Source organism: Enhydra lutris, unplaced genomic scaffold, assembly GCF_002288905.1.
Source record: "Enhydra lutris kenyoni isolate GAN:26980312 unplaced genomic scaffold, ASM228890v2 scaffoldscaffold90, whole genome shotgun sequence".
Lineage (NCBI taxonomy): Eukaryota > Metazoa > Chordata > Mammalia > Carnivora > Mustelidae > Enhydra > Enhydra lutris.
The window spans coordinates 1031333-1059059 of NW_019154174.1; the positions used below are offsets into that span (position 1 = coordinate 1031333).

General features: G+C 41.3%; 1 protein-coding gene across 6 annotated transcripts; it reads left to right on the plus strand.

Annotated features, from left to right (window-relative positions):
• The first annotated feature begins 53 nt into the window (after positions 1 to 53).
• Positions 54 to 26950, plus strand: LOC111162310 (partner and localizer of BRCA2). 6 transcript variants are annotated; one of them, XM_022526644.1, is made up of 13 exons: positions 54 to 223; positions 1827 to 1886; positions 2024 to 2126; positions 5380 to 6849; positions 9316 to 10118; positions 10691 to 10762; positions 12781 to 12942; positions 14665 to 14750; positions 15547 to 15708; positions 16736 to 16852; positions 21390 to 21477; positions 23732 to 23880; positions 26464 to 26950. In XM_022526644.1, exons 1-13 carry the CDS (start codon positions 176 to 178, stop codon positions 26669 to 26671), a joined length of 3528 nt encoding a protein of 1175 aa, XP_022382352.1. In that variant the 5' UTR covers positions 54 to 175; the 3' UTR covers positions 26672 to 26950. The 6 variants fall into 6 exon arrangements, with proteins under 6 accessions (XP_022382352.1, XP_022382351.1, XP_022382353.1 ...); XM_022526643.1 differs by having other exon boundaries at positions 176 to 223; positions 5380 to 6867; positions 26464 to 26944; XM_022526645.1 differs by having other exon boundaries at positions 176 to 223; positions 5380 to 6835; positions 9296 to 10118; positions 26464 to 26944.
• Positions 26951 to 27727: the final 777 nt, after the last annotated feature.

Sequence of the window (27727 nt, forward strand, 5' to 3'; positions counted from 1 at the left end):
TGGCCGGGGGAGAAGGCGCGCGGTTCCTGCATGGGCAACCTGGTGGCGCTCAGTGGGTATCCCGAGTGCCCGGTTTCCTTCCGCGGCGCCTGCGGGGCCCAGAGCCAGCTGGGGCCCTCGTGTCCGCAGGCCCGGGGCCGGCGACGGCTGCTCCTTCCGTTCGGCTTCCAGCCCGATGGAAGAGCCTCCCGGGAAGCCCCTCAGCTGTGAGGAGAAGGAAAAGGTGCCCTGGGTGTGCGGGAAGGGCTGACTCGGAACTGACTCCTTGCCTAAGATTTTAGGCGTGTCTTTGTTTCCTCGACCGTCCGGGTTGGCCGTGACCTCTGACCTACGGCCTTGAACAAATTTTAAAGAACTAAGTCCCTTTTGACATCCTCCCCACCCCCATGGCTTTTCCCACCCATTCCCTTAAGTAGATTTCTGAACAGCCTGATGCTTCAGACCTTTTCGCGCGTGTATGGGCGGAGGTGGGATATTTGGAAGGATGTGGCATATTCCCTAGCCCCCCCCCCCAAAAATAGTGTGTTTTTTGGTCCACAAATGGTATAAGCCGAATGGTTCTGCAACTTCCGTTTTACTTATCCGGGTTTCATCCATGTTAATGTTAACCTACCTTACTTTTTGAAGTTCTTCATAGTGTTATGTATTATGAAAGTGCCATCTTTTCATTCGACATTACTCTGCTGAGAGACTTTTAGGTTGTTTCCAGCTTTTGCTTCTACAGCAGTGCTGCTCTGACCAATCCTTACCCATGCCACTTTGTGCTCCTGCTGATGCTGTTAGCCTGAACGTATCTGTGCTGGCTGTTCCAGGCACTGTGCTAGATTCTTCATTCACATTAGTTATCAGTCTTCTTATCCCAGCCTGCCTTCCATTGGAGGGTGAGATAGATCATTTACAAGTCAAGAAGATAGTTCTTAAACGTTGATAAGATTGATGGTAAAGAGGACCCTGTGGGAAGCAAACTAGCTTAGAGATTAAGAGCACAGATTCTAGAATCCAACTACCTGGGTTTTGATCATGCCATTTATAACTGTGTGATCTTGGACAAATTGCTTTTCCTCTGATCTTCCCAAAGCTAACTCCTTCCTCCTTTAGTTCCGGGCTTCAATGGTAGTCCTCAGAAATTCCTCTCTGGCCACGCTACCTAAAGTAGCTCAGGCACTCTCACATCTCCCTGTTGATCTGGGTATAGAGTACCATGTGATATCCTCTTGTCTGTGTATTCATTTTCTTATTAATTATCTGTATCCCTCACTTGTTAAGCTTGACGACCCTAGTTCTAGCATCCGAGACCATAACTGAGAGTGGTTATCAGTTGTTGTTTCAGGTACTACAGATACCGGGACCATTAACTGACAAGAGATTCATTTGTTGGATGAATGTCTGAGGATGACAGCTCCTGCCACCTTCAGGGATCTCACAGTGAGATGGAAGGAAACAGAAGTAAACAGACAGCAGAGTATATAATAAGTATTGTGATAAAGGAAGCACAGCAGAGAGGTGGAATGTCCCACCTGGATTTCAGGAAGGACCTAGAATAAAAATCGAAGTTGAGGCTTGAGGAATCAGTAGGACTTAGCAAAATGATTTGGGGAGGAAATGCTCCATGTGGTAGGAAGTGTTTAGGTCAAGGTGCTTAGGTGTTAGAGAGCTTGGTGCTTTGTGAAAACTGGGAGAAATGTGGAACCTGCTACTTCCTCTTCTATCTGTTGCAGAGGGACCTGCTAAGCACTGCTTACTCGGGTCTGATAGGCACTGTATCCCTTCTCTCTGACTCCTCCTTTCTACATGCTCAGTATTGTTTGCTGTTTTTCTTCTTCCAGTTGAAGGAAAAATTAGCATTCTTGAAAAGGGAATACAGCAAGACACTGGCCCGCCTTCAGGTGAGTGAATCTTAACTCTCTCAAACTGAGATATTGTAGGGTGAACTATATACAAACAATTCTTCGTAATAATAAAGCTTTAAAAAAATACTTATTTTTCTTAAATTTGTTCCTTGAGCTGCTTTTGTTTCCTCTAGCGTGCCCAAAGAGCTGAGAAGGTTAAGAATTCTGTTAAGAAAACAGTGGAAGAACATGATTGCTTGCTCCAGCAGGAAATTTCACCACAGCCGAACCACTCAGGTAAAGCTAGTGCTTATTACTTATGCTTGCTGTATTAAAGTGTATATATAATTCAGTGGTTCATTGTATATTCACAGGATTGTGCAAACGTCATTATCATCTAATTCCAGAACATTTTCACCACCCCGAAAAGAAGCCCTGTACCCATCTTACTAACAGCCCCTGGCAACCCCTAATCTACTTTCTGCCTCTGTGGCTTTACCTGTTCTGGACAATCCATATGAATGGAGCCATGTAACATGTGATCTTTTGTAATTGACTTTTTTCACTTAGCATTGTGTTTTCAACAGTCATCCCTCTGTACTTACATCCAAGCATGCATTAGTACTTCACTTCTTTGTGCAGCTGAATACCATTCCATTGGATAGATGTGCCACAATTTATATATCCATTCATCAATGGATGGACATTTGGGTTGTTTCTACTTTTTAGTTATTATGAATTTTGGCCATTATGCTGCTATGAACATTCATATGCAAGTGTTTGTGGGGACGTATGTTTTCAGTTCTTTTGGGTTTATCACTAGGAGCAGAATTGCTGGGTCATATGGTGATTCTCTGTTTAACTTTTTGAGAATCTGCCAAACTGTTTTCTGCAATTTCAGTACCATTTTACATTTCTACCATGATGCGCAAGGGTTCCAGTCTCTGCACATCCTCACCTATACTCGGCATTTTCCATTTTTAAAATTACAACCATCCTAGTGGATGTGAAGTGGTCTCTAATTATGGTTTGGATTTGCATTTCCTAGTGACTAATGTTGAGCATGTTTTCATGTGCTGTTGGCCATTTTTATGTCGTCTTCAGAGAAATACCTAGTCCTTTGTCAATATTTTAAATCCGTTATTTGCCTTTTGTTGTTGAGTTGTAAGTGTTTTTAATGCATTCTAGCTATTAGGTCCTTATCAGATACACACTTTGTAAATATTTTTCCTGTTCTGCGAGCAATGAACTATTCTTTTGGTTGAATTGTTCATTTGATTGCTCTTTTCCCTCTCAACGTTTAGAGAAAAAAAAAATTAAGCATTTGTATATGCACAGAGAAAAAAATCTGGCCAGAGGTGTTCTAAAAACAATGGTCATGGGCACCTGGGTGGCTCAATCAGTTAGGCATCTGCCTTCGGCTTGGGACGTGATCCCGGAGTCCTGGGATTGAGCCTCACATTGGGCTCCCTGCTCAGCAGGGGAATCTGCTTCTCCCCCTCCCCCTGCTCATGCTCTCTCCCACTCACTCTCTCTCTTTCAAATAAATAAATAAAATCTTTTAAAAAAACCAAGAACAACAATGTCATTATTCATGTTAATAGGTATTTATAATCATAAAATTGGAGACTATTGAAATAGAAAGGTGGTATTAAAGTTACTTGAGCAGGAAAAAAAGACATGATATAAAAAATTAGGTGAGATGGTGGGGGAAATGGGAAGGTGTTGTTCAAAGGTTGTAGAGTTTCACTTATGCAGAATGAATAAGCTTTGATATACAGCATGGAACCAACAGTTAATATTACTGTATCATATACTTGAAATTTGCTAGAAGAATTGATCTTAAGTGTTCCTACCACACACACACACACAATCATAACTATGTGAAATGATGGATATATATTTTTTTAAGATTTTATTTATTTGTCAGAGAGAGAGAGAGAGAAAATGGCAGACAGAGGGAGAAATAGGCTCCCTGCCAAGCAAGGAGCCCAATATGGGACTCAGTCCCAGCACACTGGGATCATTACCTCAGCCCAAGGCAGATGCTCAACTGACTAAGCCACCCAGGCATCCCTGGAAATATTTGTTTTAAGATATATTTATTTGAGAGACAGAGAGAGAGAGAATGTGGGGAGGAGGGGCAGAGAGAGAAAATCCCAGTCCAACTCCCACTGAGCACTGAGCCTGACAGAGGGCTTGATCCCACACCCCGAGATCATGACCTGAGCTGAAATCAAGTGTCAGATGCTTAATTGACTGAGCCACCCAGAAATGATGGATATTTTATTTTTTTTTTAAAGATTTTTTATTTATTTATTTGTCAGAGAGAGAGAGAGAGAGAGCGAGCGAGCACAGGCAGACAGAGTGGCAGGCAGAGGCAGAGGGAGAAGCTGGCTCCCCACAGAACAAGGAGCCCGATGTGGGACTCGATCCCAGGACGCTGGGATCATGACCTGAGCCGAAGGCAGCGGCCTAACCAACTAAGCCACCCAGGCGTCCCAATGATGGATATTTTAATTAGCTTGATTGTGGTAATGTTTCACAACATATACCTATATGAAAACATCTCAGTGTGTACCTTAAATACATACAGTTTTATTTGTCAATTGTACCTCAGTAAAACTGGAGAAAAAAACTAAAGAATTAAAAAAACAAATCTTCCCTTTTGTGTTTAAAATATCTCTGCAAAAAAAAAAAACAACTAAAGAAAGATGACTGCAATATAGATTATCTTTTAGTTTAAAATCATATTTTCCGGCACAATTGTTTGTTTACATTTCCTTAAAATTATTAGTGTATTAGAATATTAAAATTTGAACTTTGAGCTGCCTGAATGAAATACCATTGACTCTTTCTTAAATAACGTAGTACTTTTTTTTTTTAAGATTTTATTTATTTATTTGACAGAGAGAGAGGGATCACAAGTAGGCAGAGAGAGAGGGGGAAGCAGGCTCCCCACTGAGCAAAGAGCCCGATGTGGGGCTCGATCCCAGGACCCTGTGAACATGACCTGAGCCGAAGGCAGAGGCTTAACCCACAGAGCCACCCAGGCACCCCTGCAGTACTTTTTTTTTTTTAAGATTTTTTTTTTTTAAGATTTTATTTATTTATTTGACAGACAGAGATCACAAGCAGGCAGAGAGGCAGGCAGAGAGGAGGAAGCAGGCTCCCTGTGGAGCAGAGAGCCCAATGTGGGGCTCGATCCCAGGACCCTGGGATCATGACCTGAGCCGAAGGCAGAGGCTTTAACCCACTGAGCCACCCAGGTGCACCTTTTTTAAAGATTTTATTTGTTTATTTGAGAGAGAGAGAGAGAGCATGAGAGGGGAGAAGGTCAGAGAGAGAAGCACACTCCCCATGGAGCTGGGAGCCAGATCCGGGACTTGATCCTGGATCATGACCTGTGCCAAAGGCAGTGGCTTAACCAGCTGAGCCACCCAGGCGCCTCGTAAAATGTAGTATTTTTATATAATATTTTAAAATAAATAATGGAATTTTTTGGCTTCATTTAAAAGGAAATTATTAATTTTAGAAATTTTTTTCTCAGAACATAAAAATAAAAGATCTCCTTATGACACATTACAAATCAACACCCATATGGATGAAGAAACTGGAGAAAAGACACCTATCACACTTGACGTTGAACCTGAGTCCTTCAACCCTGGACATGGCCCTGTGGAGGAACTACATATACAAAGAACAGGTGATATCCAGGAACATTTTCCCTACCAGGTCAGTGGCTCTGGTGCTGAGAAAAGGCAGAGTAAGCTTCCAGGGAGAAGAAAAAAGCAGCAGAAGAGAACATATACTGCAGAGGCAGGAGAATCTTTCTTTGACGCGGATTCATTCCTACTCTCTGAGAAAAGACTAAAGAAACAGGAGGAAATCAATAGAGAAAATCCTAGGACACCTGTAAATGAAAGAACTTGTCGTTCAGGTTCTACGTCTGACATTCCTGGTTCTCCAGAACCAGTGACAGAAACTAACGTAAGGGGTATATTAATTCCACCAACTGCCAAACCACAAAGAGGTGTCAGTGCTCTAATAGGAGGAAATAATTTCTCCAGGGTTCCTACGGTTGCTTCATTTACTCTGTCAAATAGCAGTAGTGGTCAGCACCTTGAACATAAGCCTCCTAAAGGTGACTGTGAACTCACTCCTCACAATATAAAAAACATTAACCCTGCTTCACCTGTAAACCTAGAGGCACAAGGCAGAAGCATGACGGTCTCTACAGATAACTCAGAGGTAAACAAAGCTGTAAGTGCAAGTGGCCAGCTGCCTAGAAGTCCTGACTTAGAGGCAGATAATTCATACTCTGTAAATGAACTCATTTATGGTAACTTACCAGCAAATGAAAACCAAAACTTAAAAGGACAGAATCACACAGAGGAGTCTTTACCATCTCCCCATAACACTCTTGAATGTAGAAATGAAAGTCTTCAGGAAAGTGAGGTTTTAAGTCAATCTACGAGTCTTAGCCCAGAAGTAATCTCCCCTGCTTCTGCAGAAGGTCAAACACATTCTTGTACAATGGTCGAAGGCCTTCTGTTTCCCGCAGAGTATTACGTTAGAACGACACGACGCATGTCAAACTGCCAGAGGAAAGTAGCCCTGCAGGCTGTCATTCAGAGGCATTTGGGTGTCAGAAAGAAAGGTTTTAAAAATAAAAGTAAGGAGGAAACTATAAATTTAAACCTTTGCAGTGAAGAAACTGACCAGAGTGAAATTAGGACATCTGACACACACACAAGACAACTAAGTTCAAGAAAACCTGAGAAATGTCTCTTGTTAACGGAGGTCAACTCTCCCACTGGGCCTACTGAAGCTAACCTTCCCAGGAAGGCAGTTACCCAGCCATCTGGTAGAAGACACGGAGGAAAAAGAAAGACAGTTTCTCCACCTGTATTAGATCATCATCAACTACTTTTGCCAACTCCTGGCACAGCAGGTGTTCATAGATCCAAGGAAGAAGTCACCTTACACGAAGATCTGGATGAAAAAGCAATTCATCATGGTAAAAAGAGAATTAAAGGTAAATTAAGGTGTGGTTGATGATGGTAACCAATACATAATACTTACTATGTTCCTGATAGGTTTTTTCCTGTTGTTTTTTGTTTTTTTGTTTTTTTTTAATTTATGTGAGAGACAATGCAGAGGGAGAGAGACAAGCTGACTCCATGCTGAGTGTGGAGCCCAGGGCAGGGCTCAATCGGATACCATGACCTGAGCCAACACCAAGTCCGAGGCTTAACTGAGCCACCCAGGTGCCCTGTGCCTGCTACTTTTTTTTTTTTTTTTTTAAGATTTTATTTATTTATTTGACAGACCGAGATCACAGGAAGGCAGAGAGGCAGGCAGAGAGAGAGGAAGGGAAGCGGGCTCCCTGCTGAGCAGAGAGCCGGATACGGGGCTTGATCCCACCCCGGGTCATGACCTGAGCTGAAGGCAGATCCCCTAACCCACTGAGCCACCTAGGCGCCCCTGCCTGCTACCTTAAAAATGTTGTGCAGATACTAACTCCTTGAATCACCAGAGCAACCCTACATGAGGTAGAATCTATTTTTAGCCTCACTTTACGGACTTACAGAAACTGAAGCACAAGGATCCTAAAGTGACTAATTCATTCAAGTGACAGAGCCAGGATTCAAACTTGGCTCTGTGGTACCAGAATTTGCGAATGTGGTTGAAACATTGACATTGAAAGGGAAAATATATTAGATATTTACCTACAATTAGTATTTATTCGGGTACAACACAATCTATCCATAGAGAAAAGTTTTATAATCTATAGAGGAAGTGTTCAAAATATATGTCAGAGAGTGAGTCCACTAACAAACTATCTTAGGAATGACCATGTGGGGGCACCTGGCTGGCTTAGCCCAGAGAGCACAAGACTCTTGATCTTGGAGTTGTGAGTTTGAGCCTTCCTTACATTGGGTGTAGAGATTACCTAAAAATAAAAATCTTAAAAAAGGGTGGTGGGGGGATATAATTGTGTAGTAAAATGCAATACGTCTGAGCAACTTTTTGGGGTAACATATAATATAGCTTCTCTGCAATCTGTGGGACATGAGATTTTGGAGGATAGCAAGTGACAGAATTTTAATACTTTTATTCATGTACTCTGGAGTTCTCATATTTGATAAAGCAGGCATAACAACTAGATAATTCACTCTGGTTCTGTATTAGACAACAGCAAAACTTTCTTACTGTTAAGGGCCAAATAGTACATATTGTCGTTGTGCTCCATCATAGCTAGTAAAGTGTAGTGGGAAGGTGGCCACAGACAAATATGAATGTGTTCCAATAAAACTTTATTTACAAAAACAGGCAGCTGACTGCTCTATAGCATTTGGACAATAATTAATTTTTAATTAATTAAAAGACCATAATCATTATGACTTTTTTATTGTAATCTTTAAGCCAACAAGAATATAAAGTAATCAGAAAGTAGGACATTCTAATAATAAACTAGAAACATTTTTTTATGTACTTTGAAATAATCTGCAGTGGTTTTAGTAACCTGCTGCTATATTAAACATTTTTTTTTCTTGAGGTGGCCTTCACATTACATAAAATTAACCATTTTGAATGAAGTTAATAATTCACTGGCATTTAGTGTTTTCACAGGGTTGTGCTACCAGGACTCTTACCTAGTTCCAAAGCATGTTCATCACTCCAGAAGGAAACCCCGTGCCCCTTAAGCACTTCCTCCCCTTTTCCTCTCCCTGCCCCAAGCCCCTGGCCACCACCAATATGTATTCTATCTTATGGGTTTACATTTTTGGGTATTTCATATGAAAGGAATTAATAGACTATGTGACAGATAAACTATGTGTCTGGCTGCTTTCCCTTAGCTGGTTTTCGAGATTCATCCATGCTGCAGCATGTACCCTTACCTCATTCTTTTTTTATGGCTGAATAATACCCACTGTATCTATGTGGCACCACTTATCCATTTCTTAGTTGATGGATGCAGCTTTCCCCATCTTGGACACAACTCCAGCTTCTGGCTCCCAGGCACGCTATGACAGAGTGTCTGCAGAGGTGGTCAGGCGAACTTGCTCTACATTTTGAATGGTATAGAATGCCGGCTGCTTTAAGAGTAGTAAATTACCCTGCTTGAAATTTACTACTTCAGTGAGATGAGCCAGCATTTTGTAGACTGTACTCTGGGAGCCTATTGGAATCATGTTTTATAGTTGGAATCAAAGTTTTTTAAGAGTAGAAGGGACTTTAGAGTTTCTTAGTCCAGTTCCCTTAGGAGACACCAGAGAAAATGAAGTGAACTGACTTGCCCAAAGTAACAGTGGGTCAGTGGCAGAGCTGGGACTGGACACTGGTCTTCCTTCACTAATGCAGTCATTAGTAAAGATGGGATGGGAAGAGTAATGAACATTTTGAGCTGCCATGGTGTTTAGAAGCTCACACTCTGTTGGGTATTGGTATTTGTTGTTATTGTTGTTCCTTTCTATTTTAGGGAAGGACAATCATTGTCCAAAAGAGGACTCCCTTTCTTCCAGAAATAATGCTTATCTAGCTTTGGATTCTGCTGCGTTCACGGCTTCGTTTCAGGAGAATGAAATGCTGAGTTTAAAGCAACTGTCATCTTTTCTCAAAACTACAGACTTTCAGTTACCCGATGAAATCTTTGGACCTCTTAAACTTGAAAAACTGAAGTCCTGTTCAGAAAAAACAGAAAAAGTTGAGCCTTTTGTATCAAACATATATGGACAGAAACACCTTAAGGAGGGAAACTGTAGTGTTTTAGAAGAACTGAGTCCTAAACAAATCAATATTGAAATGGAGGACTTGGAAGAGGAAATTATTGTTCTCCCGGGAAAAGCACAAGCTAAAACGTCAGACCTAACAAGTCCGTCTCAGAAGAAGGGCCTTTCTTCATCTATATTACTTTACACGCCTTTAAATACTGGTGCCCCTGAGGATAATAACAGGCCCACAGCAGAGATGTGCTCGCCCACTTTCCCCATCTTAGGCACTACTCCAGCTTTTGGCTCCCAAGCACACTGTGAAAAAGTGTGTTCAGAGGTTGGGCCAACTTGCTCTAAACCCCAGCTTCCTCACTTAGAAGACAGTGATCGGAAACAATGCGACGGTTGGGCCAGCCCATCAAAATCAGATGGCAGCCTGGTTGTGTCAGGTAGAGGACAGCCTTCCTGTGACTGTGATTCTGGTCCCCAGGCAACCCCTTTTCCCACCGGGTCAGTCACTCTCAAAGACAATCAGCTGTGTGGAAATACACACCCAGAGTCATGGAAACAGGTATAGTCCGCTTCCCTGGTGAGATTTTCTACAGAGAAATGAAATATCTTAGTGAATTTGGACAGCATATGACTTCCCTTTTTTTTTTTTTTTAAAGATTTTTATTTATTTATTTGACAGACAGAGATCACAAGTAGGCAGAGAGGCAGGCAGAGAGAGATGGAGAAGCAGACTCCTGCTGAGCAGAGAGCCCGATGCGGGACTCGATCCCAGGACCCTGGGATCATGACCTGAGCCGAAGGCAGAGGCTTTAACCCACTGAGCTACCCAGGCGCCTGCCCAGCATATGACTCTCTTACACGCTGGCTTCTCAGTGTTTAAGAGTACTATAACATGTCTCTGATAGACTTCACTGTAACCATTAAGTTCAGTTGGACAAAGTCAAAGTTAAGAATGTATTTTTTAAATATGGGGGATCCGTTCCCTTTGTCATTAAGGAAGCAGTTACATATGGAGGTTGGCTGCTTTTATCAGAGAAAATAACACATACTAGGTAGACATTGATGAAGAATGAGCAATGCGGGCAGACATGTATAAAGCTTAGATTAATGGTGTGACTTTTATTTCCACAGACTGAAGTAGCAGACCTTCCTGCTCGTAATAGCTTAAACCCAGGCCACCTTCAATTGGTTTCAAAGTTAAAGGTCAGAAGACTGTTCCCTTATAATGTCTTGTGTCTTACATGTGAAAAAAAGTTAATGAATTGCTAGGAAAATTGGGAAGAATTTGATCTATAGCTTCTCATTTTTTTTTCAAAGATTTTATTTATTTATTTGACAGACAGAGATCAGAAGTAGGCAGAGAGGAAGGCAGAGAGAGAGAGAGGTGGAAGCAGGCTCCCTGCTGAGCAGAGAGCCCGATGTGGGGCTCAATCCCAGGACCCTGAGATCATGACCTGAGCCGAAGGCAGAGGCTTAACCCCTTGAGCCACCCAGGCGTCCCTCAAAGCTATTCTTGCATTGGTTTTAGTAACTTCATTTTTTAAAGAATAATTTTTTTCTAATTTATAGGTAAATTTCATTTGCATTTTCTAATTTATAGGTACAAAAGTTATTTATTATTCTAATAGGGTTTGGGCTTGGTTTTTTTTTGGGGAGGGGGGTTTTGTCTGTGTGTCTTTAGTTATACTTCTCTCTCCCTAATCCCTATTTTCTCAAGTATTTTTTTTGCCTGCATCAAACTTAAGAGATTTTCCATTCTTTGGGTCTCCCCCAAAAAACTAGCTTTTGCTTGTATTGAGTGTTAATTAGGTTTTCTCGGTTTCCTATTTATTTCTGTTACCCTTAATAGTTGCTTCTGTTTTTCATTGTGCTTACTTTCCCGTTCTTTTGCTAACGTCTTGAGCTGTTTTCTTACTCTATTTTTATTTTTCTTGGTTTTTTTGATCAATGCCTTTATGATTATAAATTTCATTTGGAAATGCTACTTCAGCCATGCTCTGTGTGTTTGGGTGCACGGTGCTCTCTTTGCTCATTTGGAAACACAGTTGACTCTTGAACAACATGGGTTTGAACTGCAGAGGCACAATTACATGCAGACATTTTCTTTTGCAGTAAACAGTACAGAATTATATATGTGTATTTTTTCCTTTATGATTTTTTCATAACATTTTTTTCTCTATACTTTATTACATATAATATATAATACATATAACATACCAAACATGTATTCATTGACTGTTTATGTTATCAGTAAGGCTTCCTGTCAGTAGTAAGCTATTAGTAATTAAGTTTTGGAGAAGTCAAAGTTCACATGCACATTTTTGACTGTGTGGGAAGTTGGTGCACCTAACCCCTACATTGTTCCAGGGTCAGCTGTACAGTATGTTGTTTCAGTTTTATTCCCTCTTCAACCCGTGGGTGTTTCATCAGGATGTTTCATTTCCAAATGGGCAAGATCTTAGGGGCTATGTTTTGTGATTAGATTTGAATCTGTTCCATTCTGGAGCTACATGCTATACATTTTTAGATTTATCATGATAGAAGTGTGCGGGGGGGCAAATTTTTTAGTACATAAATTTTTTTTTAAGATTTTGTTTTAAGATTTTATTTATTTGGGGACGCCTGGGTGGCTCAGTGGGTTAAAGCCTCTGCCTTCGCCTCGGGTCATGATCTCAGGGTCCTTCGATCGAGCCCTGCATCGGGCTCTCTGCTCAGCAGGGAGCCTGCTTCCTCCTCTCTCTCTGTCTGCCTCTCTGCCTCCTTGTGATCTCTCTGTCTGTCAAATCAATAAATAAAATCTTTTAAAAAAAAAAAGATTTTATTTATTTGACAGAGAGAGAGATCACAAGGAGGCAGAGAGGCAGACAGAGAGGGGGAAGCAAGAGCCCGATGCGGGGCTCGATCCCAGGACTCTGAGATCATGACCTGAGCTGAAGGTAGAGGCTTAACCCACTGAGCCACCCAGGCGCCCCAGATTTTGTTTTTGAGTAATTCCTTCACCCATCGTGGGGCTTTAACTTACCAGTCCCAAGATCAAGAGTCACAGGCTCCGCTGACTAAGCCAGCCAGGTGCCCCGCTGTTTCTTTTGGTCTATAGAAAACTTTAATTACATTTTACTTGGTATTTAATCCTTATAACCCAACACTTTTCATACTTACTCTTTTCATGAAACAGACCCCAAGTATGGCCTTAACGTAACTGTGGTTGCTGTTTATTTCAGAATCCTTCCAGTTCCTGCTCGGTGGATGTGAGTGCCACATGGTGGGAAATAGCAGGTTTCAAGGAGCCGTGTATCATAACTGCCTGTGAATACGTGGTTTCTCTCTGGAAACCACTTGATACTTGGCAGTGGGAAAAACTTTATTCCTGGCAATTCACAGAGGTAAGTCAGAATCTTGGAGCTGAGTGCGGTCTTTATAAGCATTTACATGGTAATGTAGATGGGCAGCTACCGAGAATGGGACCCACGACCATGCAAGACAGAACTGAGACGGGTCCTTTTTCCCACCATTTCATTATGAAAATTTTCAATCATAGAGAAAAGTTGTACAGTAAGTCCCCATATACCCCCCATCTAAAATAGAGTGAACTTTGTGCTTTGTTTATTTTTATCATGTTTTTTGAGAAATGGATTTTTATGTTGGACGTATTTGAGTAGCTTGGAATTTTGTGTCTTTTCTAACTTCTAAACTTGCTGAGACCCGTGTTCCTTACCCCTCACCAAAGCATTGTTCCTGCTTCTTTTCTTTTCTTTTCTCTTTTATTTTAAAGATTTTATTTATTTATCTGACAGAGAACACAAGTAGGCAGAGAGGAGGCAGAGAGAGGGGGAAGCAGGCTCCCTGCCAAACTGAGAGCCCGATGCAAGGCTGGATCCCAGGACCCTGAGATCATGACCTGAGCCGAAGGCAGAGGCTTAACCCACTGAGCCACCCAAGCACCCCCTGCTTCTTTTCTTTCTATATTTTCTTCTAGTCCTTGTCCACCTTCAAACATAACATACATGCTTGCAATCCTGGTGTGCTTAAAATTTTTAAATTGGCCTTTTCTCACTTAAGATATGAACATTTTTCCTTGTTTCTACATAGTCTTCATACTTTATTTAAAATTTTTTTTCAACTTTATGGAAGTATGATTGACAAAATTGTAATGTACTTAAGGTGTATAATGTGATGATTCAGTATTTTATTCACTGTGAAAGAACTCCCACAATCAAGTTAATTAACATGTATCAGCTTGAGGTGCCTGGGTGGCACAGTCGGTTAAGTCCCCGACTCTTGGTTTTGGCTCAGACTGTGATCTCAGGGTCGGCGCTCAGCACAGCCTGCTTGGATTCTCTCTCTCCCTCTGCCCCTCCCCATCCCGTGCACTCTCTAATAAAGAAAACTAAACAACAAAAAAAATCAAAAAAACATATATCCACTCACATAGTTTTTTGGGGTTTTGCTTGTTTTGTTTTGTTTTTTGGTGTGAATGCTTATGATCTACTCTTAGCAAATTTCCTTGTTCTCCAGCATAGCCACAGCCTCTGGCACCATACTTCCTTTGCATAATAATGCTTAATAAATATTTATTTATGTGAATTAACTTACTTTATTATTTTTTAAAATAAACTTATTTTAAGATTTTTCTTTTGAGACAGAGAACACGAGTAGCGAGAGAGGGGCAGAGAGAGAGAGAAGCAGGCTCCCTGCTGAGCAGAGAGTTCTACAGGGTTCTTAATCCCAAGAACCTGAGATCATGACCTGAGCCAAAGACAGACGCTTCACCAACTGAGCTATCCAGGCGCCCTGGGATAAACTTACTTTAAATGGCTACACAACATTCCATTTGTCCACATGGCAGACTTTATTTAATTATTCCTTTATTGTTAGAAGTGTAGAGTGTATTAAATAAACGCTACCACACACATGGCTTTGTATAAGCTTATTTTGATTTACAGCTTAGAGAAAGGGTGTTTGCTAAACTTTCTCACCTTTGTTCATTATTTGAAACTGTCCTGGTGCAATGAGAATAGAAGAGAATGTGACAGATTTTGGAAAATGTAGATTAATTAAAAGTGAAACAACCAAGTATAATTTTTGGCTTTTTTATTTTATTTTAGGTTCCAGTATTACAGATAGTTCCAGTGCCTGATGTTTGTAATCTCGTGTGTGTGGCTTTGGGAAATTTGGAAATCAGAGAAATCAGGTATATAATTCTCAAGGAGTAGTTTTTTCTTTTCTCTTTATCTTTGTCTCTGTCAGCTTGTTTTAAATGCAAGTTATAACCTAGGCTTGAATCTTAGAATCTAAATTTAGGGACAGGTGGATGGCTCAGTTGGTAGAGCATGCGACTTTTGATCTCAGGGTTGTGGGTTCAAGCCCCATGTTGAGCATAGAGATTACTTAAAAATAAAACCATTTAAAAAAAAATCTAAATTTAGATCCAAGAGAGATTTGTTTTAAAAAAACCCTATCAATGGGGATCCCTGGATGGTTCAGTTGGTTAAGCAGCTGCCTTCGGCTCAGGTCATGATCTCAGGGGCCTGGGATCAAGTCCTGCATCAGGTTCCCCTCGCAGTGGAGAGTCTGCTTCTCCTTCTCTGTCTGTCCCTCCCCCATTCGTGTTCACGCTCTCCCTCTCACTCAGAATAAATAAACAAAATCCTTAAAACAAAAAACAAAAAACAAAAAAAACCCTATCAATGGAATGATATCTCTGACTGAAGCTTCCATTTAAAATTGGAACTTCGGGGCACCTGGGTGGCTTAGTTGGTTAAATTCTGACTCTTGATTTCAGCTCAGGTCATGCTCTCAGAGTCATGAGATCAAACCCCACATAGGGCTCTGCCTGGGCATGGAGGCTGCTTAATATTCTCCCTCTCCCTTTGCCTTTTCCCCCTTTCTAAAAAATAAATAGATAGATAGATAGATAGGACCTTAGTCCTTTCATATTGAAGGCTAACTTCTGACTTCTCCACATTTTCCCTTATACTTGGTTTTAGGGCATTAATTTGTTCCTCTGATGGTAAACGTGAAAAGCAAGTACTACTGAGTTCTGGAAATATAAAAGCTGTGCTTGGCCTGACAGAGAGGAGGCTAGTCAGTAGCAGTGGGACCCTTTGTGACCAACAAGTAGAAATCATGACATTTGCAGAAGATGGAGGGTAAGATGGTTGGTTTTCATGATTAAAAGAATGCTTTTATCACAGGCTTTCAGAGAAAGATCACTAGCCTGTTTTTTTTCTGGGCTGTAGGTATTATATAGCAGGTTCTGCCTCAACACTAGGCTGTATCGTGGAGGCAGTTTAGGGAGGGGGGAGCTCAGTGTAGCAGGAGGGAAGCCCGTGGAGAGGAGAGACTCAGCAAATGAAGTTTATTCTTTCTTCGTTGTCTTTGAAATCTCTGTTTACCCCTTAAAAATCACAAACATCTTAGGATCCTAGACTCTTTTTTTGTTCCGTACTTGGTTTCCATTGCTTCAGTTCCTGTCTAGATGCTGACTACTTGCAAACGTGTATTTCTAGCTCTGACCTCTTTCTCAGCCTCTGGACCTGCTGGTCTAATAGATATCTTGTGGGTATTTCGGATTCGACATGTTGAAAATGGAACTCAGAGCATCCATTGTGTCTCTTATATGCTTGTTGCATTTTTTTGTGGTTATTTATCTGTCTCTTGTAATAACAGAGGGCATGGACCTTGTTTGTTGTATTTATTCCTGACTGTTGTAGTAATCTAGGCAAGAGACAAATAATTGCTTGCTTAAGTTAGCCAGGTATTAATGGAGATGGGGAGAAGCAGACAGATTTGAGAAAGAGGAGACTAACATCATTAGGGCTTGCTGGTTGAGTAGGTAGAGAGGAAGGAAAGAGAGTAATGTCCAGGTTTCTTTGTTTGTCACCTGGGTAGACAGTGATAAAAGTTGCTGAGATAGAAATGCAGAGAGAAATACAGGGTGTAAAGAGAGAGATGGCAAGTTTAATTTTGGATATGATGAATTTGAGATGCTTGCAAGTATATCCAGGTAGGTGATATGAAAGTAATTAATTATAGGAAGTTTAGGATACACATTTTCTAATTTTTTTTCTGGTATTAGATTAGTATGTATTATTCATGGTTCAGTAATATGTACAAGGGCTGCTTAGAAACTGCTTTGGTGCAAAGTGCTGATTTTTAATACTGTTTTAAATGCAGAAGCAAAGAAAAAAGATTTTTGATGTCCCCTGAAGAGACTGTACTAACTTTTGCTGAGGTCCAAGGGATGCAGGAAGCTCTGCTTGGTACCACTATAATGAACAACATTGTTATTTGGTAAGATTTCTCTCCAGGTCCTCCATTTCCTCATCTGTAATATACCTCTAATTTCACAGGGTTGTTAAGACTAGATAAGAGACTCTGTAAATATAATTGTGTTTTGGGGCACACGGGTGGCTCAGTTGGTTAAACACCTGACTCTTGATCTCAGTTCAGGTCTTGATCTCAGGTTCATGAGTTCAAGCCCCACTTTGGGCTCCATGCCCAGTGTGGAGCATACTTTAAAAAAAAAAATTTTTTTTTATCGTATTTTTTTGTTTGTTTTTTACTGTCAGATGATACATACTTGTCTCAACGAGAACATCATATTAATTCAGAAATTATGAAGAAGATCAGTCTGAGTATACTATTTTAAAATAAATGAAACTTTACTCTTGTCAAAAAGGTACAATTGGGAGTGCCTGGGTGTCTCCATCGGTTAAGCATCTGCCTTCAGCTCAGGTCATGATCCCAGGGTCCTGGGATCAAACACCATATCAGGCTCCCTGCTCGGAGGGAAGCCTGCTTCTCCCTCTCCCACTTCCCCTGCTTGTGTTCCTGTTCTTGCTGTTTCTCTCTCTGTCAATAAATAAATAAAACCTTTAAAAAAAAAAAAAGGTACAGTTTTTCCTGCTTCTGGTTAATGGCTTTTATCAGGTCAGCTCTCTTACCTCAGATAACTATAAACCCTGAACAAAGTATAAAAAACAACTATCTAAAAGCACTGGAGAATGAGAAAAAGAAAAAAAGATACTGGAGAGGATTCAGCAGGAAATATCAGTGGGCAAGTATCTTGTTCCTACGGTTTTAGCTAGAAGGCAAGCCCTAGTCTGTGCACTGGGAGACTGAAAGCCTGATAGAAAACCTTCTGTCCTACTGGCTTAAAGAACCAAAGGACAGAGTTCAGGGTGACCACAGTAGCTAGAAAGTAGGGAGAGAAATGCCCAAAAAGAGAGCCAGAGAATAAGCCTCAAATTCTGGCTCTAATATTTACCCTGTAATCTGGCTGGCCTGTAAACTGCATGTACACAGGGCAGATTGAAGCAGCCCAGATAAGGCAAAAAGAACTGAATTGGGTTTTCAGCATTTGGAATTTTAGTTGAACCAAATTAACTGTTTACTAGGGGAAAACAATCAATATTCTTCAGAGGAATCTAACAGAATCCAGAGTTTATGTGACATGTTCTGTTCTTTCTTTCTTTTTTTTTTTAAAGATTTTATTTATTTATTTGACAGAGAGAGATCACAAGTAGGCAGAGAGGCAGGCAGAGAGAGAGGGGGAAGCAGGCTCCCTGCTCAGCCAAGAGCCCGGTGTGGGGCTTAATCCCAGGACCCTGGGATCATGACCTGAGCGGAAGGCAGAGGTTTTAACCGACTGAGCCAACTAGGCGCCCTTCTGACATGTTCTTAATAATGTCTACAATACAATCCAAAATTATAAAATATATGTGTTTAGAGGAACCAAATTATGAATTTGTGATAGAAAGACCAGAGTCAAGTAGTCCCCAGCCACTTCTCTTTCCTGATCCAGGGAGAACCACACCCAGTCAAAGGCATTTTCAAAGTTAATTTGTATTAAGATGATAAGTTGGATTTTTTTTTTTTTCTCTCAGAAGCCTTCTCCTTTAATTGATTCCTTAGGGCAGGATGGGTCTTGGTAAGAGGAAGTTGTGATATTAATATCCTTGCTACCTTACCTCTTCTGCCTTGTCCAACCCTAACCCTCTAGTAATAAACCAGGAAAGCATGGTCCTTGAGAGAATCTTTGTCCCCTCCCCACCAGGGAGCCTCTGAAACTGACCGTGTTCTAATCTGCCAGGAGATCCTGTTTTCAGACGGCCTACTGTCTAGAGCAACAGATTTCCACTTCTGGCACTTTGCTTGGTGTTTGTGCATGGAGGTCTTATTTGAGGACAATGTGCTTTACAAAAGTTGTCTTTTCTATTCTTTGCATTATTTTAATAGTCTGGACCTTCATTATTTGGTTCCTGGACTATTAATATAATCCAGTAATTGGTTCCCTTGCCGTCAATGAATATCCCATCTCCAGATCTTCTATTATACTACTACTGTATTAACATTCTTTTTCCCAACCCTCCCTGCTCTCCCTGAGAAATAAAACCTTCAGGAAGGCCCATACTTGTTTGCTTTCTTCACTTCCTTTTCCTCAGTGCTTTGGGGAAAGATTTTCTCCAGCCAGTCCATACTCCTTAGCTCCCAGTTTTCTTCCCATCCTTCACTTCTCCCTTTTTTCTAATAGTAACCTTTTGGCATTTTTTTTCTTAAGATTTTTTATTTATTTGATAGAGAGATCACAAGTAGGCAGAGAGGCAGGTAGAGAGAGGGGGAAGCAGGCTCCCCGCTGAGCGGAGAACCCAATGTGGGACTTGATCTCAGGACCTTGAGATCATGACCTGAGCTGAAGGCAGAGGCTTAACCCACTGAGCCACCCAGGTGCCCCATGGCATTTTATATATAATGGATCACAACAAAATTTGAGGTTGTGGGGGGACCTCTCTACTTAGTCTAAGCTTAAGTGTGAGTTTAAGCGGTATCTTCAGCCCCACAGTTGCCTTGAGCAACTAGTAGTACTAGTAGTACCTCAGCCTTCATTGACCTTTCCCTCTCTGAATTCATACTGCCCTTATTTTTTTTTTTTCTTAAGTTTTTAAGTACTGCCCTTATAGGCTAATTTGTATCATGGAAGTTCTTGAAGATAGGTACATATCTTCTATTCTCAGTGCCTTAGCTCCTTGTTTAGGGTACTTAAAGATGTATAGATCGTATGGTCTATCAAAAGCTGTCATTTTGGGGCACCTGGGTGGCTTAGTGGGTTAAAGCCTCTGCCCTCAGCTCAGGTCATGATCCCAGGGTCCTGGGATGGAGCCCCGCATGGGGTTCTCCGCTCAGTGGGGAGCCTGCTTCCCCCTACCCCTGCCTGCCTCTCTGCCTCCTTGTGATCTCTGTCTGTCAAATAAATAAATAAAAATCTTAAAAAAAAACCAACAAACTGTCATTTGCCATTTGGGTTCTATATACTTTTATATTTACACATAGTAGGTGGTCACCTTTCCTGTTTAACTGCTCGTGGGTTAAACATCTAAAGCAATTCATGTTATACTCAAGGTTCACCTGGCACTTTTAGACCCTCTTGCTGAAGCTCTGGACATTTAATCTTGGTCAAGCTATATTAGCCGAGCACTCATCTCTCAATCATTTAATAGACACTTGAGTCTCTACTTACGTACTGCTTTCTGTGAAGGATGTAGACATGAATCCTCATTCCAAGGCCTCTACAGTCTAATAAGTAAATAAGATTGCTTTATAGTTCCAAGTGTACGAATCCAGTACAGTCCCCTTACAATTCAGACAAGGTCAAAGTTAGAGAAATTCGGACAGTGCTTTGGGACTTGGGGAAAGAGCAGTTACTAAACATAGAGCATGTGCTAACCTCTGTAGGGGATAAACTCATTGTTGTCCCTGGCGAGGAAAGTCTTGCATAGGCACGCAAGCACTGAGTTTTCCTCCTTTAGTTTTTACACACACAACATGCTCCACAGAACGTTCTGACATATTTGTTGAATGAATACATTACGCTGTATTACAGTGTATATTAAATTAAAAATGAAGCATATGGACAGTACTGTAGGGAGGTGGAGGAGAGGAGATTTCTGTGGGTTGGCTCAGACTGGGAGAAGTGAGAGAGTCTAGGTTGAGCTTCTGCCGCTGGGAGGAGGCAGGACCAATTGAGGCCAGAAAGGAATGGAGGGGCATTGGGGGGTAAGAGGGTTGGGAATTGGGAGGGTGTTGGGAGGCTAGCTTGAGCAAAGGTGCAGAGCCAAGAATATGCATAGTGAGGAGCAGTGAGTCATAGAGTATGGCGGCACTGGATTCGTGAGGATTATAAACACCACAAAAAAGAACATGGACTCTTGTGGCTAATGAGAAGACAGCCAAGGGTTTTTCAGCAGTGGCATCCCAGGACAGAGCAATGACCAACATCACAAATGCTCAGTAATGCTAAGGAGTGGTTCCAACAGACTTTTTCTCCTTTAAATTCACCCTCTTCTCTCATTTTTTATCCCCTTCATCTTCCTATCTGTCTTTATTACCTTGGTCTAGCTCTAGAGACAGAATTATAAATCTTTTGAGGTATAATCTCCCATCTAATTAAATTTGGTTTCCTGACCATTGTCTTCCATAGAAAATTTAGCTATGATAAGAAGTGGGACAAAATCATAATGCTAGAGCCATACTGTGTACCTGATTTCAAATGAGAAAAGGGAAAACTTTTCTCATGAGTTTGGAGAGATTTATTCCTAGTGACATAGCAGATTCCATCTAAGGCTGAACTATCAAGTTAAACTACTTGCAATGTTAACTAATAGTTCTTATTTTTAGCTGAATCTGTAACTAAACAAAACTAAGGTACCATGTCGCTTAGTTTCTCCCTTGGTCACCTCCTAAAGGATGCTGTTTTATATATATGAGAATATTATGTGAAAACCAATATGCTGGAAGAATGTTATCAGCTTATTTATTTTTGATGTCTAAGGAATTTAAAAACTGGTCAGCTCCTGAAAAAGATGCACATTGGTGATTCCTACCAAGCTTCTGTCTGTCACAAAGCCTATTCTGAAATGGTAAGTAATCTGTTGGGACCGCTTTGCGTCTACTTTATGTTGCTGTTGGTCTCACTGAGTAAGAGCAGTAGCTTACTAAGAGGTCATTAACAGTCCCTCTCTGTTGCCTGGTTTGTTTTGTTTTTTCAAAATTGGGTATTAGTGTTTGTCCTTCCTTGAAATTCATGGATGAAAATAAATATTGGTATAATGTGATGGCTTGGTGAATTTTCTGGCCGTATGACCTAAGGAAAACATTTATTTCTAGCTGTGCATTTGTACCAAGAAATACCATGCCTGTTAACCAAACTTGGCTCGCAAGCACATTGCCATAAATGATGTATGATGTGACTGAATGCCCTCAGAGAGGACGATTAAATGGTCCTAGACATGTGTGTCCCTTAGGCTTTAGTGTTCTCACATAGAAACGAACACAGCTTCTCAGCCACTGTGTTAGTAGACTTGGTTTACGGTCTAGTATGGACATCTGAACGGGCTGAAGGCAGCTTCCCAGGAGTGAGGGGTAACCCTTAAGTACCCACCATTGAGCCACGAGCAAAGGCAGTAACAGGTAGCTCCACGCTTGTGTGGAAACTGACTTTCCCAGCCTCAGCGGTAGCCCTGTGCACATCAGCACCCCAGGCTTAGAATGCAGAGGGCACCCTTTTCCCTAAAATCCGTGGAATTGAACTCAGAAGTTGTGTGATCTTAGATACAATCATATTATCTTGAGGCTTTTTTTTTTTTTTAAGATTTATTTATTTGAGAGGGAGAGTGGGATGGGTGGAGGGGCAAAGAGAGGGAGGGGGAAACTTAAGCAGACTCCACTCTGAGCACAGAGCCTGACATGGGGCTCGATCTCACAACTCTGAGATTCCCACCTGAGCCAAAACCAAGAGTTGGGCGTCTAACCAACTGCGCTACTCAGGTACCCCGAGGCTAACTTTTCTCTTCCTTACAATAAGAGGCTTGGTTTCATCTCTGGAATTACTACATTTCCCTACTAGGCATTAAAATGACTTCCTATCTTTGTTATTACAACATTAATGTCTACTTGATAGTGAAACATTTAACATAGTAATGTATGAGATAGCACATAAAAAGTTCTCCATGAAGCCAGCCTCTGGAAATAAGCTGATATTTTAGTGTAGGAATCAATAAACTTTGTAAAAAAGATCAAGTGGTTAAAAAAAGAAAGACCGGTAGATAAATATCTTTGGGTCTGTAGGCCATTGGTCTCTGTTGTACCTGCTCTGCCCGCTGTGGCAAAAAGTCTGCCGTAGACAAAATGAAAACACATGGGTGTGCCCATGTTCCCCGTAAACCTTTTCAGACAATAAAACATTCCAGAACTTGAATTTCATATGATTTTTTTCATGCATCACAAAATATTTTTCTTTTTTCCGACCATTTCAACATGCAGAAACCATTCTTCGCTCATGGGTCATAGAGAGATGAGCCCTGAGCCAGATTTGACCTGTGGGCCATTGTTTGCCAATCCTTAGTTAAGTGTATGGCACCTAGCCTTTTCTTGACTCAGGTTCTAATTATAAAAGTAATTCATTCTCATTATAATAATTCAGTCATTCTAGAAATGTAGAAAGTAGAAATGAATATTATTAATCCTAATATGGTTCTATAATTAATTTTCCCCCCCAAGAGAATTAGTTTCAGTATCATACATATCTGTGTGATATGTATGTGTCCACACACCATAATGTTATTATGAGACCATGTCATTTGAAAGCCAGGAGAGGTCTGTAACACATTTTGCCACAAAGACAACCATAGATGATGGCGTCTTTTTTTGGTCTCTCTTGCTCTTCGAGTGCAAATAGGCTATCTGCAGACTGGCCTAAAAATCTAGTCACCACTTTCAAGATGATTTTTATGGGAAGATGTGTTCTGAGTTTTCAAAAGCCAAGTTACCAGTGAATATCCGTAGTTTGGGGACTCCCTCTACATGTTTCTATGCCCTCTTTCCCTGTGACGGCGTTTTCCCAAATGGATGGCATGAGATTGGTTGTATCTAAGGTGGAGGAAGTTAGTGAGGCCGCTGGGTTCCCACCTGCAAGGCTGGCTGTGAGCCCTGTTTTAGAGATGCCAGAAGTCCAGCTCGGTGATAATCTCAACAGTTTTTTTTTGTCTGAAAAATATAAGCTAGCGATTAAATCCTGCATATTGATTATTCTTGTAATTCTTTGGTTTTGTCTCTGCCAACCCTTTCTTTCCCTCTTGCTGATTCATTTGGTTATTAATTTTTCTCTTAAATTAGGGGCTCCTGTTCGTTGTTCTGAGCCATCCTTGTGCCAAGGAGAGTGAGCCGCTGGGAAGCCCCGTGTTTCAGCTGATCGTAATTAACCCTAAGACAAGCCTGAGTGTGGGTGTGATGCTGTACTGTCTTCCTCAAGGGCACGCTGGAAGGCAAGTGTGTGCTGCTGTTCACTGAGTGTGACATTTTGGAAGGCACTTGGGCATATACAAAAAACAGACATCTTTTTGTCACTTAGATGAACGGAAAACATGCAACATGGAAGAGCATCGTAAGAATGTTAAGAAGCAAAAAGAAGTGTAAAGCTTAGTAGATCTGAGTCAAACCCCAGATTCCCTACATTCTGAATCCCAACAGTGTGGAGTGGGATAGGTATTTCATGTGTATCCAAACCCTGTTTTTTCCCATAACAAAACCATTTTGAATACAAACAGTAACTGGTATTCTTTACAAAAATGTCCTTTCCATAAAACTTAAATTAAGGGGGCTCCTGGGTGGCTCAGTGGGTTAAGCCCTCTGCCTTCGGCTCAGGTCATGATCTCAGGGTCCTGGGATCGAGCCCCACATCGGGCATTCTGCTCGGCGGGGAGCCTGCTTCCCCCCTCTCTCTGCCTGCCTCTCTGCCTACTTGTGATCTCTGTCTGTCAAATAAATAAATAAAATCTTAAAAAAAAAAAAAAGCTAAATTAAGAAAGTTTTAAGTGTTACTTTAGGAAGGCATCTTTTACTTTGAAAACAGACTGAGTCTCCATGATGTAAGCAGCTGCTATGTATCTGTTGACTGATGAGAAGATCTACTTATCAGTGATAGAGCTATTGGCATCCCAGGGGTTCTGTGACCTACCTAGAGCTCTTGGCAGTGCTGGTATCGTTAGGCCAACCCAGCAATATCTGAATGTGTCATTCCCAGAGATCACCTTTATCAACGTTTGTAATTAGCAGCAAAGACTGAAAATAGATCTAGTAAGTCAAAATCACAAAGTCTAGCTTTAACAGTTTACAGAGATAAGGAACCTTGATAGGTACAGTATGTGTTTTTGTGTTTCTTTGGGTCTAGCGCAGTGCTTCCTGGATCACTTTCTCAAAGACAGTCTCTCTCCCTCCGCACATAGCCAGCGGTGGCATATCTGCAAATGTTCTTAGCTCCACAGGAACCTCATAACTATCACCGGCCGTACATGCTTCCATAGCGAACTTGTTTCTTTGGATTTGAAGAGAGAAGCGTAGTCACTGGCCCAGAAATTGAGGATGAAGACAACTACTTTGATCAAGCATTTCCTTCATCACTGTCCTAACCCATTCGCTTAGCAAAAGCCTTAGAACCTATCTTGTGCTGGTTGTGTGAGGGCACCTACTGTTTCTCATCTTGTGGAAATAGGAGAAAATTAAAGACTACTGTTCAGTGTTCAAAATGCCATGAGGCTTGCAGTGTTTGGGAGCACAAAGATTGGAGGGGTCCCTTACTGACAGTGAAGGGCTGGGGCAGACTGTCGGGGAGGACTTTCTGGAATTTCAAAAGAACCATTGGGAGTCAGCCACACAGGGTGGGTGGATAAAAAATATTCAGGTTGCTCCGAATATTCCCTGAGGGTTGACTGTTTCCCAGACCCTCTTCCAGGTGCTGGGGGTATGGCAGTGAGGAATAACAACTAATTTATATTAAGCACTTCCAGTGCTGAGTTTTTTATATCAACTCCTACCATAGTCCTGTTTCACTGATGAAGTTGAAGAACTTGCCCAGGGTCACACAACTCTTTGTTAGGATTCAAACACAGGCTACTGATTGCAGAGCCCTTGTCTTAAAAAGACAATCAGGTTTCTGCTTTATGATGTTTACATTTGGTAGGAGAGAGATTCAGCAAATATAGAAATAGGATGGGGCGCCTGGGTGGCTCAGTGGGTTAAGCCGCTGCCTTCGGCTCAGGTCATGATCTCAGGGTCCTGGGATCGAGCCCCGCATCGGGGTCTCTGCTCAGCAGGGAGCCTGCTTCCTCCTCTCTCTCTGCCTGCCTCTCTGCCTGCTTGTGATCTCTCTCTGTCAAATAAATGAATAAAATCTTTAAAAAATATATATAGATAGAAATAGGATAATCTCATAAGTGAAAACAAGTAATGTGATGGGACACCATGTATGTGTGTACACTTATGTAGACAGGAGATTGGATCTGACCTTTCTACAGAGGTGACAGGCCTGAATGATGATAAAATCCCAGGCATGCTAAGCTAATGTCTGCTAAAGAGAGGGTGAGAGGGGTGCCTGGGTGGCTCAGTGGGTTAATCCTCTGCCTTCGACTCGGGTCATGGTCTCAGGGTCCTGGGATCGAGCCGCCTGTCGGGCTCTCTGCTCAGCAGGGAGCCTGCTCCCCCCACCCCCCCGCCTGTTTGTGATTTCTCTCTCTCTCTGTCAAATAAATAAATAATCTTTAAAAAAAGAGAGAGAGAGAGAGGGCAGAGCAAGAGCAAAGGCGCTGAGGTGCATGGAATTTGGCCAGTTTGAAGAGTGGAAGGCAGGCAGGCTCCTGTGAGCTGGGGTGCAGGTGGTACAGGGACTGGACACATGATTGTGTCCAAAACGATATCATGCTTGTGAGCATTCCTGGGGTGGCAAATATGGGCATCATATTTATACGGATTTTTGTTCTTGTGGTTGCTTTGGGAGGCATGATTTTGGCTTAAAGAAAACAAAAATTCTTTTGATATGTGATTTGAATGGTCTCTTCTCTGCTTGATACTAGGTTCCTGGAGGGGGATGTGAAAGATCATTTTGCAGCCGCAGTATTGACTTCTGGAACAATTGCCATTTGGGACTTACTTCTGGGTCACTGTACTGCTCTCCTCCCACCTGTCTCTGATCAGCATTGGTCTTTTGTGAAATGGTCAGGTACAGATTCCCATTTGCTGGCTGGACAAAAAGATGGAAATATATTTGTGTACCACTACTAATAAGATAAGATGAGAACACAGCATTCTGGATTTTTTGACCAGTTAGTACTTTTTAGAGTTGTAATGTAAAGAATATCTGGGAGACATTTAAAATAATTACTTATATTCATTTAGACACATTTTTTATTCTGTTGGTAGTGGCACCACTGATCTTGAATGTTCATTTAGATTTACTTTGGGAGAAATGATTTTAGGCTGATTTTTGTAATTCCTCACATCTGCACATTTGCTTTTAATGGTGTACATAAAGCTTCGGATATTAATAAATATTTATTTTGATAATTCTGGTTGGCTTATTTTTTTTCCTATCCTTTTATGATCATTTTCAGAACTAGTTATTTTACAACTAGAATACTTAGTGATGCTTGCATAATAAGTAAATTTCAATTAACTTAGGATACTAATGTGCAATATACTTTCTATGCTATTTGTAATGCCTTATTTTTACATACCTACTAAAGGTAATATGAAGGCTGTTAAGGAATGCCAGTTTAGAAAAGCCCTTGTTCTTTTACATTCTCACACCCATCCTTGATTCAAGCGCCTGGGGTGTCCCTAGAGTCGCTTTGAGTCAACACAGCTGTATGTCCTGAGCCCATCATCTTCACCTTTGCCTACTTGATTTGAGAGATACAGATCCTTACAGTTTTTATTGTGTAGTGTCATTGGAAATTTTGTCCCATGCAATATTTATTTGCTCACCATTCTTACTGAATGAGTAAATATTCATGATCCATATAACCTAATTATTTGTTACTTCTCTCTCTCTCTTTTTTTTTTTTTTTTTAAGATTTTATATATTTATTTGAAAGAGAGCATAAGCAGGGGGAGATGGGGCTTGATCCTAGGATCCTGGAATCATGAACTTAGCCAAAGTCAGATGCTTAACTGACTGAGCCACCCAGGTGCCTCTCTGTTACTTCTCTTTTATTTTATTTTGTTTTAAAGATTTTATTTATTTGTCAGAGAGAGAGAGAGCACAAGCAGGGGGAGCAGTAGGCAGAGGGAGAAGCAGGCTCCCTGCGCAGGGACCCTAAGATGGGGTTTGATTCCAGG